Here is a 13,248-nt window from a genome sequence, read left to right on the forward strand (position 1 = left end):
GATGTAGAAGTAGCTAATCTTGTCCTTGTCGTAGAAAAATTACTGTGGAATCCCACTACAGACACAATTTTTACAAGATCTGTTTATCAAGTCATCCTTCCTCTCAATTATTAATATCGGAGCAAAAGGAGGTACAGTTATGTGAGTTTTGATGATTTGATTGAGAGGTGTTTCCCTGTTTTATCTCCATGAAAAAGCTGCAAGGACACAGGTGTTTCTGATTAAGCTAATTAGTGATGTTGATAAACTCAGACACACATGTACTCCTCTCTGTCACTCTCTCTCTCTCATAGTCATTCAGGTCTTGGAGACTTTTAGAGGACCCCCCCACACACACACACACCCCATTTTAAAATAAAAGCTGCACACACATGATTTAGAGATGTACGTGTTGCAGCTCGGCCAATCAGATATGAGTATTCTGATTCGAGTGACATTTACACACACCGCGACACAAGAGGGAGAGACGAGGAAAGACATGGCAGAGCAGGACAATAGTCATGTAAGCTGTAAAAGATAAAACATAGTACAATCTCCAAATGAGAAAGTTTGCCAGAGATATCAGTCTCTCTCTCTCGCTCTCATATACAGTCATTCAGGTCTTAGAGACTTTTAGAGGAACCCCCCCCCCACACACACACACACACACACACACCATTTCAAAATAAAAGAGTGAATTCTAACTGAAATGCTTGTGATGAAGCCAGGCATTTAATAACCTCTGTTTATGTGTGTCAAACTTTATGATTGTCTCCTCTCCCCCCCACCCAGCCCCACCCTTTCAAAATAAAAGCCCCATGGATTAACTGTATTTAAACAAGCTCAAAATTAGGCTTTTTTGTTAAAAAATGAATGCTCTTACTCATACTGCGACAACTACTACTGCTGCTGCTAATATAGTATTACTACTACTACTATAACTTTTGCTGTTGCTACTATTATTACTGCTATTACTGCTACCATCAATATTATTACTACCACGACTGCTATTACGACCACTATTACTTATACGACAACTGCTACTACTACTGCTATTCATGCTACTAAAAGTAGTAATACTACTACAGCTATTGGTACGACTGCTACTAGTACTACTACTGCTACTTCTTCTACTGCCATTACTACTACTACTGTTATATTAAGTACTACGACCAATACTACAGCTATTACTATGACTACTGATACTACGTCTTCTTCTTCTACTACTTCTTCTAATCACTAATACTTCTACTAATAATACTTCTACTACAACTTCTACTACTACAAATATCACCACTGATGAATTTTTTTAAGCCACAGAAACTATTAGAATATCAAAATGTTCAGCTCTTTCAGGAGAGCGGTGATATGACTTTTCATAGTTGGAATCTTTAAACTTTTAGAATTATTAAGCTTTTTGCAATTAAAAAAAAAAATTGGATATCTATTTTCAGCAATGTTTTTGCAATTAATTTCAAATTTCAGCATTCCAACGCATTTTCAGCAGGAAATGCATTTTCTAGTTACTGTTTCTTAAGCTTTTCTTTTGAAGGAGCAGTAATGATAATCCATATTGTTACATTTGCCTGGGTAGTTGATTGGTACTGTCATGTGTCTGTGATTTGATTTTGGTTTGTTCTGTGATTCTCAGTATTGATGCGTACCGCACACAAAGACAGAGTAAGCTGCCCACCTTTCAGAGTGTCACTCCTGGGGTTCAGGGACGAGCTACAGAGAAGTTCCAACCTCAACCATCCGTCAACACCAAGGAGAAAATCACGGTGTGAAGCGCTGTTTTCAGCATTATAAACCCATTAACTGTTGTTAATCAACCCATTTCACACGTCACTGAGTATTTCATTTATTAGTTTATTTGTCAGGGAAAATGCAAAAATATAAAGGTTATAATAACATGAGATGTGTTGCCTATATGGCTTCCAGTCACGGTTTATTTGCAACCCGTGTCACTTGTTAGGGCCAGTGTGTAGGATTTTGCAAAAATGGAATATAGTAATCCAGTAGTAGTATAACTATCTTTCGTTTATAATGACTTGAAACTAACAATTGCTGTGTTTGCGTTACATACCTGCAAACTTGTTGCTTTTCGGCGAAATTCGCCGTTTTGAATCAAAATATATCATCCACGTGAATCGTGTAGATCCGTAGAGGGTTTTTTTTCGGGGGGGGGTCAACTGGCCAGCCAGCGTTTCTCAGATTGGAGTCATACGAGGAGAAAAGGTGATTTCGTGATCTTCGCTATCGAACATCTTTGATGTGTCGAGTCTTGGCTAATCAGCGTTCAGATGTCTACAGCGTCTTCAGTTCCCTCCGTCACAGTTTAAGTTCCGTTATGTTCCGTTACCGTTCAGACTTGCTGGTGTAAGTTAACGGCCACTGTATGCGGAACTTTGTCGACTGTTAACGTTCGTCATAATTGCGATTTAGACGGAAAAAACATAACGTGATGAAACATGCAGCCCCCCGTGTTCTGGTTCAGTTCACGCGGTCACTCCGTTAAACCGGAACACCGGCGCATCTGGTTGCAGGTTGTTTGTTTTAACTCAAAGTAGAATGAGGCGATTTCATGGTCAGAATAACTTTCATGACCACGAAACATGAGGCCCAGATACTGATGAGGTCAAAGAGCTTCAGGGAGAGGAGGATAATCGCCTGTACATGGAGGACCCACCATGAGCATTTTAACAAGCTGCCTGTAGCGCAGCTTGATGCAGGGCTGAGCTATGAGTGGAGCTGGGCCTGGATAAAGGTGGAGGTCTAAACAGACGTGAGTACAGCTTCCTGCTGTCGCAGTGTTTTAAATACATTGATAAGGCAGGGTATGATGACTGCAGCCTCTGCCCCAAGGAGATGAACTACAGCAACAAGGGCTCACATGTCCTCTCATCACACTGTTCACTGTGATGACCACAGCCAGTGTACCAACAGTCCCACGTTGCTCTCAAGAACCCTGAAGTAATGAGAGGGTTAAGGTGCCTGTACCTTCATTTCAGCAGGTTGTTAATGCAGAGGAGTGCATAGATCACAGCTATTATTTTACTCTTGATAAACTACCTTAGCCAGAGTAGATTATCATTTTCATTTAAATAATTTAACTGGATTGAATGCATATTAATTGCAAATAGAAGATAGGCCACAATTCCAACCGCTTTACAGTAACCGTGGAAGTTAATAGTAATATTATCAATGAAAACTAATCCCTTTATTTGTACAGGCGATGGTTCTCGCTACTCTTGCTATCTTTGTTTTTATTTGACCAAAACCTTTGAAAGTGAGACCTCTGTCTCAATGGATTGTGTCTAAATAAAGGTTGATAATAATAGAGCTGGAAATAGTGATTAATAACTGAATAATACGTTTGTTTTAAAGTAAATGTCTTATCACTTAATTTTCTTCTCAGAGTACACCAGAAGGCTACATTTCAAAGCCCATATTTAAAATAAAATTCTTGGAGCGCACCCCCCCGACAGGGTTTCAGGCTTGTCACCTTTTTCACCCCTCATGAGTTTGCAGGTCTGGCGTTAGCTTAGAATGAGCCCTTCATATCTACATAGGGAGTGGGTTCCTCCTCACGCAGTCCATCTATGTGTATCTGTATTCAGGATGAGATCAAAGTATGTACCGGTACATAAAAGTATTATAAAATACTATTAATTCAGTCAATTGCTGACACTTTGTTTTGATTGAATTCAATCCAGTACAGGCGAATAACCCACAGTCTTTCTGTTGCCCTGTGTTTGTCCAGGCCCTTAGTGAAGAAGCAGGGAAGCTGCAGACTGTGATCAACCAGACCCTGCAGGCTCTAAGCTGCTGTACTGATGAGGAGCATGGACGGGGCTCGCTGGAGGAGGCTGAAGCTGAAAAACTACTCTTGGTCTCCTGTAAGATGTTTTGTTTGTTTTTGATGTCCCGTATTTGTGTGCAACAGAGAAGAAACTATGTTCGGACTATTGGGTTCTTTTAGAAGTGACTGCCTCAACAGCGAAATGTCCTTACATCTTACGTACAGTTGATAAAATAATACGGACAGAATAACTATTAATAACAAGACGCATGCATACATTTGTCTGTTAATTTAAAGTTGGGGAAAGCAAGAGAAACCGGCAAAGGTAAGCTAGAATTTGAAGGTATCCAATCAAGGAAATCTCAGCCCCTCCCTTCAGGCCTCCCTCCAAAGCCACTTTCCGAACTACATCTGGGGGACAAATCCGTGAGAGACGTCCTCAAGTCTCATTCACATAAAACACCGAACATTATAGTAATTGAAGTAAACTACCATGGCTATTGTTGGTAACAACCACCAATCCGCTGATGGATTCTGACTTTGACACGTTTTCAATACTCATTTGTCTTTTTCCACATATTTGTCAGTTGTGTCTAAGTATCAAACATTTCATGGGGGCCGATTGAAACGTTTGATGGGTTTATTACAAGTCTTCGGTAGACACAAATATCAGATTATTGTTTTTTTATTTGATTGCTGTCGGGACATAAAGATAATTTCAATAAATAGAACAAAAAGGCGTCTAAAATAAATTGCCTACCCTAGTTTTAATATTAATTGCATCTCTACTACCAAAGCCTGAATAATTGTATTCAAAGCCTAAAAAGACTTTTTCTTAATTTGTATTAAATTAGCCAGGGGCAATATATTTGTGTCATCCGTCCGTCATATATACAGTGAAGGAAATAAGTATTTGATCCCTTGCCAATTTTGTAACTTTGCCCACTTACAAAGAAATGAACAGTCTATAATTGTAATGGTAGGTTTATTATAACGGTGCGAGACAAAATATCAAGAAGAAATCCAGAAGTTTGGCTGGTCTTATAGCCCATTCCAGCCTTGTGCAGGTCTGACATCCTTCGACTGCTCTTTGGTCTTGGACAGCCTCGAAACCTTCAGGATTTGGAGAGGATCTGCAAAGAGAAAATCCCTCCTGAGATGTCCCCAAACCTGGTGACCAACTACAAGAAACATCTGACCTCTGTGATGCCAACAACGGTTTCTCCGCCAAGTACTGAGTCATGTTTTGCTAGGGGATCAAATACTTATTTCACATCATCAAATGCAAATCAATTTATAACTTTTATATGATGTGATTTTCTGGATTTTTATTTATTTTTTTGATATTCTGTCTCTCACTGTTAAAATCAACTTACCATTACAATTATAAACCGTTCATTTCTTTGTAAGTGGGCAAACTTACAAAATTGGCAAGTGATCAAATACTTATTTCCTTCACTGTATATCTCAGGAACGCTTGGAGGGAATTTCTTCAATTTTGACACATTCGTCCACTTGGACTCGAGGGTGAACTACGGTAATAACATTTTGGTGGTCAAAGGTCACTGTGACCTCACAAAACATGTTTGTTTTTTTTGGCCATAACTCAAGATTCATATCCTTATTATGACAATTTCACACAAATGTCTAATAGTATAAAGTGAGGACATTTTGGACAGACATGGATGTATGCTGCAACTTGACTGGTTGATGGAGGCATTCTAGTTTTATTATCGTTCTGTTGCTTATAATTCTTGTTGTTTACTTGGCTCTCTCAGGTGAGAAACGCTCGGCGCTGCTGGCAGAGGTTGTGAGAGAGGAGAGGAACTCAGAGTCAGGAGAGGACTGCGAATATGTTTCCCAGCAGGCCTGCAGAGGGACAGTCAGCATCACAAAGATCCAGCTGCCTCTCAAGGTGGAATTTGTCTGCTCCTCCCACAAACGCACAGGTAGCACACTGCCTCATATTTAACATTGTTTTTGATACATTTGCACAATAGAAAATAACTATTTCAAAAAGCAGAGCTTATTTAATAATAGTGGTTGACATCTACATTGAAATTACTGAATTTTTTATGTAACAATGTAGGCCGGCCAAGTCACTACTTTTTCGTGCTGATCCGCTACGGGCCCTGCAACATCGTCGCCACCCCGCTGGCCACGGCTGCTGATGCTCAGAATGGAGACACCATCTCCTTCCCGACTTCTGTCACTCTGTAAGCTGCTTTGTGGTTACTTCATTTGACACATCTCATACACTGCTCCTGGCACCAATTTTCTGCATTTAAGTCGAGTCAATTTACATCTTACTTACTGTCTTTTTCTGATTTGACAAATGGTCACATTCAGACAACTTAAGGTGTGTGTGTGTGTGTGTGTGTGTGTGTGTGTGTGTGTGTGTGTGTGTGTGTGTGTGTGTGTGTGTGTGTGTGTTCTTGGTATTTCAGGAAAGATATCCGCTCATCCTTTGACATTGATGTGGAGGTCTACAGCCTGGTGAGACAGAACATATGACATCTTGATGGGCAGCCCTGTTATATATTCATAAAATATTAGCTGAAATAATACAATAGCGGCTCCAGAAGTGTGTTCCCCTTTGTAGATTCACATTTACAAGTTTCCTATTTTATTTATAAAACGTTCCATAACACTGACGGGGGACTATGACAGCATGTTAAATAGTCATCAACTGACATTCTATTAGGCTATCGGTGTTAGACAGAGATGTCTGCATCGTTGGTTGCTTTGGTTATGTTGCTGAAGAGAATTGTTTGTTTTGGTGTACTGTTAGCGTGCTAGTTATCTTAACAAGTTGTTTGGTTGTTAATGTGCCGGTCTTTGTGCCTCCTAGTCCCACACATCAGGTAGTAACTGCAGCGTGGACCGGGCCACCACCAAGTCACGGGTGAGTCAGTGAGCCCAACAATGAGCCAGGTGTGCAATTATCAATGACAATCTAAGTCCGTTATGTTGTCCTCACACATTCAGGTCACACCAAGAAAGCTTCTGAACACTATCACAGTGAGTATGCCTAGATATTATAGTGTGTGTTGCTGTTTTTCACATTTCACCCAAACCTTTTCTTTTGTTTTCAACAGAGATCCAGTAACAGTCTGACATGTAAGTTGAGTTTATTTTGGACAGTATTTATTGTTGTACATTCGGTATACGAAAAATATAATGTGAATTTTATATGGGGGCAACTCTACTGCAAGTCATGCATATTACTGACTGACTATTTCAGTTTGATATGAGTCTTCATGAGCTTCTCTGTCCTTCAGCTGCTGCTCCTCCTGCTCTCAACACTCGTCGCTCCAGCAACTTTTTTCTGGTGGGCTCCCACAAGATCACCTTGTCCTCGCTGGGACACAGCAAGTTCCCTCTGGATAAGGTACATACCGCCAACATGTGTTTGAGATGGGATGCACTCTGTTTTTATTAAAGGTAAATATACATCCACCTTACTCTGCCCCAGGAGACAGTGTCTGCTGCTGAAATGTGTCCCTCGGTGTGTTGGTCAGTCGGATCATTTTGATGGTTAAAAATGAACCAACCAATAGATTGATACCGATAGATTCTGCTCGAGACTTTTCAGTTCTATGAAACAAGCCCAAGCTACATCAACTTGGATATCTTTGTCAGTTTGGCAAGTAAACAATAATATTTCATGTAGTTTGATGGATTGTTTTGTAAGTGCAGACAGTAAATATTTTCTTGTGGTGATTGTTAATTGAATTGAAGCATTCAGAGGGGAGAAGCATGGCCCATTTCACACACCCACAGTCACCAGGGTTAGCACCTCTCTGCGTTTCATTTCTGACCTCCAGCACTGACCAATCAGAGAAGAAGCACAGTGCTACAGGCGCCACTATTCACCCATTGGGTGCTTTTATTATTCTGTTGGAGGTTTCCACACATGGGTGAGCTCACTGGTCATGTAATATGTCTGCCTCCCTCCCCCCTTCTCTCTTTCTTCCTCCTCTCAGATGAAACTTGAGGGCAAAATCAGGAGGCTGCTGGGAGATGAATTTCAGGAAAAGGTTTTCACAACGCTGCCAGCCCTTCACCGTTTCCCTTTGCAAAAACTAACCTAGTCTCTGACCGTACAATTTAACCGCCGCCTCAGTCTTGATGGTATTTGTTTGTGCATGGTTTTCTGTTTGATTAGGTCAAACTCTTTCCCATTTGATCTGAAAAGTCAAAGGCAATATCTATTATATTGACTCCAAAAGTCAGTACATGTGAAAAAACAGTGTGTCAGTGCTTCAAGGGATACTTACTTCCTGGTGCACAAACCCTTGATGTGTATTCATAGTGGAATGTATTTGTATTTGTTCTCTGTACATGTTTCTCTGCTAAAGGCTTGCATCATTTCATCTTGATATCCAGGAGGAAACAAGCAGCATAGAAACTACTCTTATAATCAATCATCATTAGTCAATGTGTCCAACGGTTATAAATGAAATATCTTGATAGTCAAAGGTTAATTTCAGGTTGCTTTTCTTAACAAAAATAAATGAGGATCATGTTGGAATGAAATTCTTCAAGACAGTTTTCTGCATGTCTTCCACATCGTACCAGTTTAACAGCGTGTCTCCCCGTCTCTTCCCCGGACCGCAGGTGCCTTTCCTCTCGCCTCTAGAGGGCAACATCTACCTGCAACTGGACAGCGAAAGTCACTCTGATGTCCAGCACCACGGTTTCCTGGTTAGTAATGTGATGTTGCTTATTTTCCACAACTGTCTGACCACATCACAATTACATCTTTACATTACATTTGTTGAGCAAACACTTTTATCCAAAGCTACTTAAAAAAAGTGCATTCAAATATGTGGGTACAACCCCAAGAAGAAGAGTCAAATACGCATGTCTACATTAAGTGTTCCATTTAAAGACAATAGATAATATTCTATGGGCCATGTGCAGTCTGCGATGGAAGATGTGTGGAGTTTCTGATGTAGATGAGGAGTTTGTTCCACCATTGGGGAGCCAAGACAGCAAACATTTTGTAGAGCGGTAGTTTGGTAACGGTTAAGTCATTTGACATTAGCAGAACGTAGTGGACGGGCTGGGATGTATGGTTTGACCACGTTCTGGAAGTAGGATGCGCCTGAGTCACTGACTGGACGGGAGTATAGTCTCTCCTGGAAGGAAGAGCAGCTCATTCTTGTCACGGTTTAGCTTCAGGTGGTCTGCAGACATGACAGATGTCAAACCACAATGTGACTCTGCTAGTCTCGTCTGGCTAACAAGCAATTTAGTGTCGTACTGACTTCAAAAATTCAAGATTCACAAAGTAAACGGGCCGAGATAGTTGTCATAGAAGTTTAAAAACAAGTGTCAGTATCTGAAAACAGACATTAGAAGCAGATTTGCACTACATTCCAATGAGAGTTTAGCAAAGACAGGAGCTACATTCTGAGTACAACAGTTATACACCGATCAAACCGAACAAGATGGACGTTTTCCGTAAATGTTGGAAAACTGTATTAAACACTCTTTTTTTGGATCTTTTCCCAGACTATGTTTGAGTTGATCAGTGGATACGGGGTGTGGCATCGGCGATATTTTGTTCTGGTGGGATGCAACATGTACTACTGGAACCACCCCAACGACAAAGAATCTAAGGTACAGTCAGACATGCAGACTAAGTCGGCGAGTCACTTTTCAATGAATTCTCATTTTCTGTTTTTCACGTCCCAGGATGCAGAGGGCAGCATTTCTCTGTCCAGCTCCCACAGTCGGTGCGTCAGGCCTGTGAAGAGAGACTCGTGTGCTCGACCGTTCACCTTCGAGCTGGTCAGCAACGTCCCACAGCAGCAGGACGCCAGCGCCAAGTAAGACCGAGTAAAAACCAAACACTCTGAAGTATGACATCTGTGGGGAGATATGGATTGTAATCAATGTTACAATCATGCGCGTCTATGTATATGTGTGTATATATAAAAATTGCCACTTTTGTGTGCAGGAAGCATGTTGGTTTTCTGGATGTCAGTCAGTGTGTTTGACTTTTGTTGGTTGATGGGGAAATGCCTTCTGTGACATTGGTGATTGGGTTGTTTCTAGAAATGTCTTTTGACAGTATGATGACTGTTAAAAAAGACCTAATTTGGAGGAAAAGGGCAGTTGTCTTTGATTTTACAGTGAGTTTACCAAAATAGGACAATGTATTTTACCCTGCTATACAGGCTCACTAGCATCTATAACGAGCAGCTCTGGCTTCTCTGACGGTTCTCACAATGCTGATGGTTGTTGTTCTTGTTCAGGCGTTGGTTTTCTGCCGACACCAAACAGGAGAGACTGGACTGGATGGAGAAACTCAATCAAGCGCTGTTGGACTTTAACACGTGGAACCAAAGATCAGCAGCACAAACTGAGAGTCAGCAGTCGAACCCGTCCAGCAGTGGGAACCTGAGGGAGAGCATTCTGTAACTACATCACTAAGCCAGCAAACTCACTCGCATGTGCTTTCTTATAGCTGCCTGGTGTTTATGAAAAACACAGTGGAAGCAGCTTTTATGTGGCAGGTAGACGAGCGGCCATCAGGGTTTAGATTCTTTATCTGAGGTGAGCTTCTTCTTTAACGGCTGTTTCACGGTTGAAATATAAATTTTTATTTTTTGGGAGGTATCTATTTGATTTTCATATTGTTTATTTCTTTTTTTAATCTGTACCGTTGTTTGTTTTTTTCTTTTATTTGCAGAGTTAGTTTTATTTTGACTTTTCGTGGCAATCGGCTGCTTTAGCCTTTGTTGGCAATTTATTTGGGTCACGTTCAGAAGCTAAAATGAAACTTCTTGTAGCTTCTATATTTTTGAGATAATTTACACATGTATTTAGAATCGTATTGTGTTTTTGTATCATTTAAACCGGAAGGATTAACAAATTTATATTGATACACTAATACAGCGGTTCCCAAACTTTTTAGGCCGCGCACCCCCTTCTACATCCCGACCGGGTTCGCGCACCCCGCCCTTAATAACAAAAAAAAAAAAAAGAAGCAACAGAGCCTTTTAAGCCTTCATAGCCGCATAACAATCGGACCAATGAGAGAACAGTTTGCTCGCGCGTGGCATTTGTTTACAAGATTTAGTCCGCTATTAAATGTTGCAGTGTGAACACGAACCGAACAAAGGAGCAACTGCAACATTGTATCATATTAATCCCTGAATCAGAACAAAGCAAACGAACTGAAGGTGTGAAAACGTCCTGAAACACTGCAACAAAGTTTCAATAACTTTCAGTGACACAAGGCGTCACTTTTAAAGAGCAATCAGGATGCGAGGACACACGCACAGGCTCAGAGGCAGATTATCACATTTCATTTACAATTAATGACGGACTAATGTAGCCAGGATGTCTTCGGACAAAGCATCGATGCGGCGCGACACAGTGTTGTTGGACACCGGGATCATGTCCAACTTTTTTACTTCTTTCCCCCCAATCATACATTCCCATCTCTCTGGCAGCTGGCAAGCTCACGTCTTCAGTGATTGTGTGCGGTAGCCCCTTTCTCGCTATTCTGTACCCAGATATGAAGCCCGTAGTGCGTCATTTATAGACCAACACATGAATGAGACTGCAGTTGTTTTTGGCTGTTTTGTAACTCCTCCAATTTCGATATTAAAATATAAGGGGCTTTTGACTTGCACTGGCATGCTTGGTGTTCAGGTGGCGACGTAAATAAGAGCTTCAGACTGTTAGCCAGAACCTCACTGCACACCACGCACTGTGGCTTTGGGGAATCTGCGTTGCCAATACAAGTGAAGCCCAGACACAGATACTTTTCATCATATTTCATCTTTTTTTCCCAGTCTGCGCCGTCTCATCTTCCTGACTCTGGCTCGATTTCTTCTCCCGGTCTCTCCCCAATAACGCACCTCTCCGTTCCCCTCGCCTCCGATTCCTCTCTCTCTCTCTGTCCCTCTCCTCTTTTACGACTGATAGCTTCAGATGTCCCACCTGACAGTTTTTAAATTAAAATTACATTTTTTTTTTATATTTAATATTATTACACCATCAGACCGCCATTACACTTTTCCTCTCGCGCACCCCCTAGAGGCAGCTCGCGCACCCCCAGGGGTGCGCGCACCCCACTTTGGGAATCCCTGCACTAATACATATTGAAGGATATCTGTAACTCTACTAAACTAATGTAGGATGAGAATATATTTGAAATAGTAAAACGCTACGAGTTATTGGAATATAGAAGGAATGCTAGCTCGTTGGAGCCTTTCGTAGTCATTCAGATTCTGTTGGGTGAAATGATAAGGTTTGGACCATGGGCCCAGTCGATCCAGTCTAGGTGGAAGCAGGCTGATTTTTGGCTGCCGTTTCTATATAATGCAATTGAACTACACTTGGTGTCTTTTTTTACTAAAGAAGTAACCAGTTAAAATGCCAGTACAACACATCACTTGGGGGTTCTACCTCCCAGTGCCTCGCGGTGTTCCCTCACATTCCCAGGTACATGATTTGTATTACTGCACATATAATTACGTATTTAAACCCATGTGTGTAATACAGCAGATGAGATAAAATAATGAATGTAGTCTGTTCTGCCTGATGTCGCTGTTCTTTCACATGTATTTCCACCTGTCAGTCTGTCATAAATGTTATTCATGTGAACTCTTTCTATGCACTTGGAGACAATAAATTGATTGAAATGGCTACAAAATATGTTTATGAACTTGACCAATCCAGGCAGGAGTTTTTCATACATAAGATGGTACCAAGTTGTATACATCATGTATTTACTTGTTATTTGTATGTAATAGAAAAGTGAGCATGTGTAGTTCATGAAGCAATAAATAATGACAATTGAAAAATATAGAGAGATGTTTGGTTCATTCTTTTCAAACACTAAGCCTAATTTACCTGAGTCATTGATTTAATTGTCACACTTAAATCCTGAATTGACTGGTGAAACAGAAGAAGTTAAAGGCCAAGATGAGAGGATATAATGTTGGTCAAATACTGTGGTCCAAATTCAATTTATTCAGTTGTATTGGCATTGAGATATAGAAAGTTTGACTCTAGAATATTCAAACAATTCCGAATCTCACAATGTTCTCAGTAACTGTGATATCCACCCAGAGGAAATTGAAGACATGGAAAGTGAGCTCCTTGACCCAGAACTGCCATGTACATCATTCAATGTCAATGACCAAAACGTCCGCGTTATGACTGAGTACTTGGCCAAAGCAAAGAAGATACCTGCATTACATAACATCCCCATTGAACTGCGCACCAAAGAAAAGCCACCACCGGCGTGCTTCATTCGAAGTGAGCTCAATTGTCCATATTGTCCTGGACCAACATCCCCAGGTCTGACAGAGGAAACGATAACAACACAAGCCACCGTTTATGGCTATAGCTTCATTCAAAAAGGTAATTACATGATCTATTACTCTCACATTTTACAGGGAAACTATATTGGTGTTTTCTGTTTGCGTACTCCCTTACTT

General features: G+C 40.9%; 1 protein-coding gene across 2 annotated transcripts in view; it reads left to right on the plus strand.

Annotated features, from left to right (window-relative positions):
• The window catches only part of LOC306786409 (anillin-like), a 33,776-nt gene extending 21,192 nt beyond the window's left edge, over positions 1-12,584 (plus strand). Inside the window, exons 10-23 of one of the 2 annotated variants that reach the window (XM_079297405.1) lie at positions 1,631-1,760; positions 3,743-3,878; positions 5,560-5,730; positions 5,871-5,997; positions 6,229-6,277; positions 6,633-6,686; positions 6,770-6,802; positions 6,880-6,901; positions 7,063-7,172; positions 7,768-7,821; positions 8,402-8,488; positions 9,302-9,409; positions 9,485-9,618; positions 10,048-12,584. In XM_079297405.1, coding sequence (XP_079153531.1) covers positions 1,631-1,760; positions 3,743-3,878; positions 5,560-5,730; positions 5,871-5,997; positions 6,229-6,277; positions 6,633-6,686; positions 6,770-6,802; positions 6,880-6,901; positions 7,063-7,172; positions 7,768-7,821; positions 8,402-8,488; positions 9,302-9,409; positions 9,485-9,618; positions 10,048-10,213 — 1,381 coding nt within the window. In that variant the 3' untranslated portion in view covers positions 10,214-12,584. Of the gene's footprint in view, positions 1-1,630; positions 1,761-3,742; positions 3,879-5,559; positions 5,731-5,870; positions 5,998-6,228; positions 6,278-6,632; positions 6,687-6,769; positions 6,803-6,879; positions 6,902-7,062; positions 7,173-7,767; positions 7,916-8,401; positions 8,489-9,301; positions 9,410-9,484; positions 9,619-10,047 lie in introns of those variants that run through there. The other variant, XM_079297406.1, reaches the window with a different exon arrangement.
• The last annotated feature ends 664 nt before the right edge of the window (positions 12,585-13,248 follow it).

This window comes from Melanostigma gelatinosum, assembly GCF_949748355.1.
Source record: "Melanostigma gelatinosum genome assembly, contig: SUPER_1_unloc_2, whole genome shotgun sequence".
Taxonomy (NCBI): domain Eukaryota; kingdom Metazoa; phylum Chordata; class Actinopteri; order Perciformes; family Zoarcidae; genus Melanostigma; species Melanostigma gelatinosum.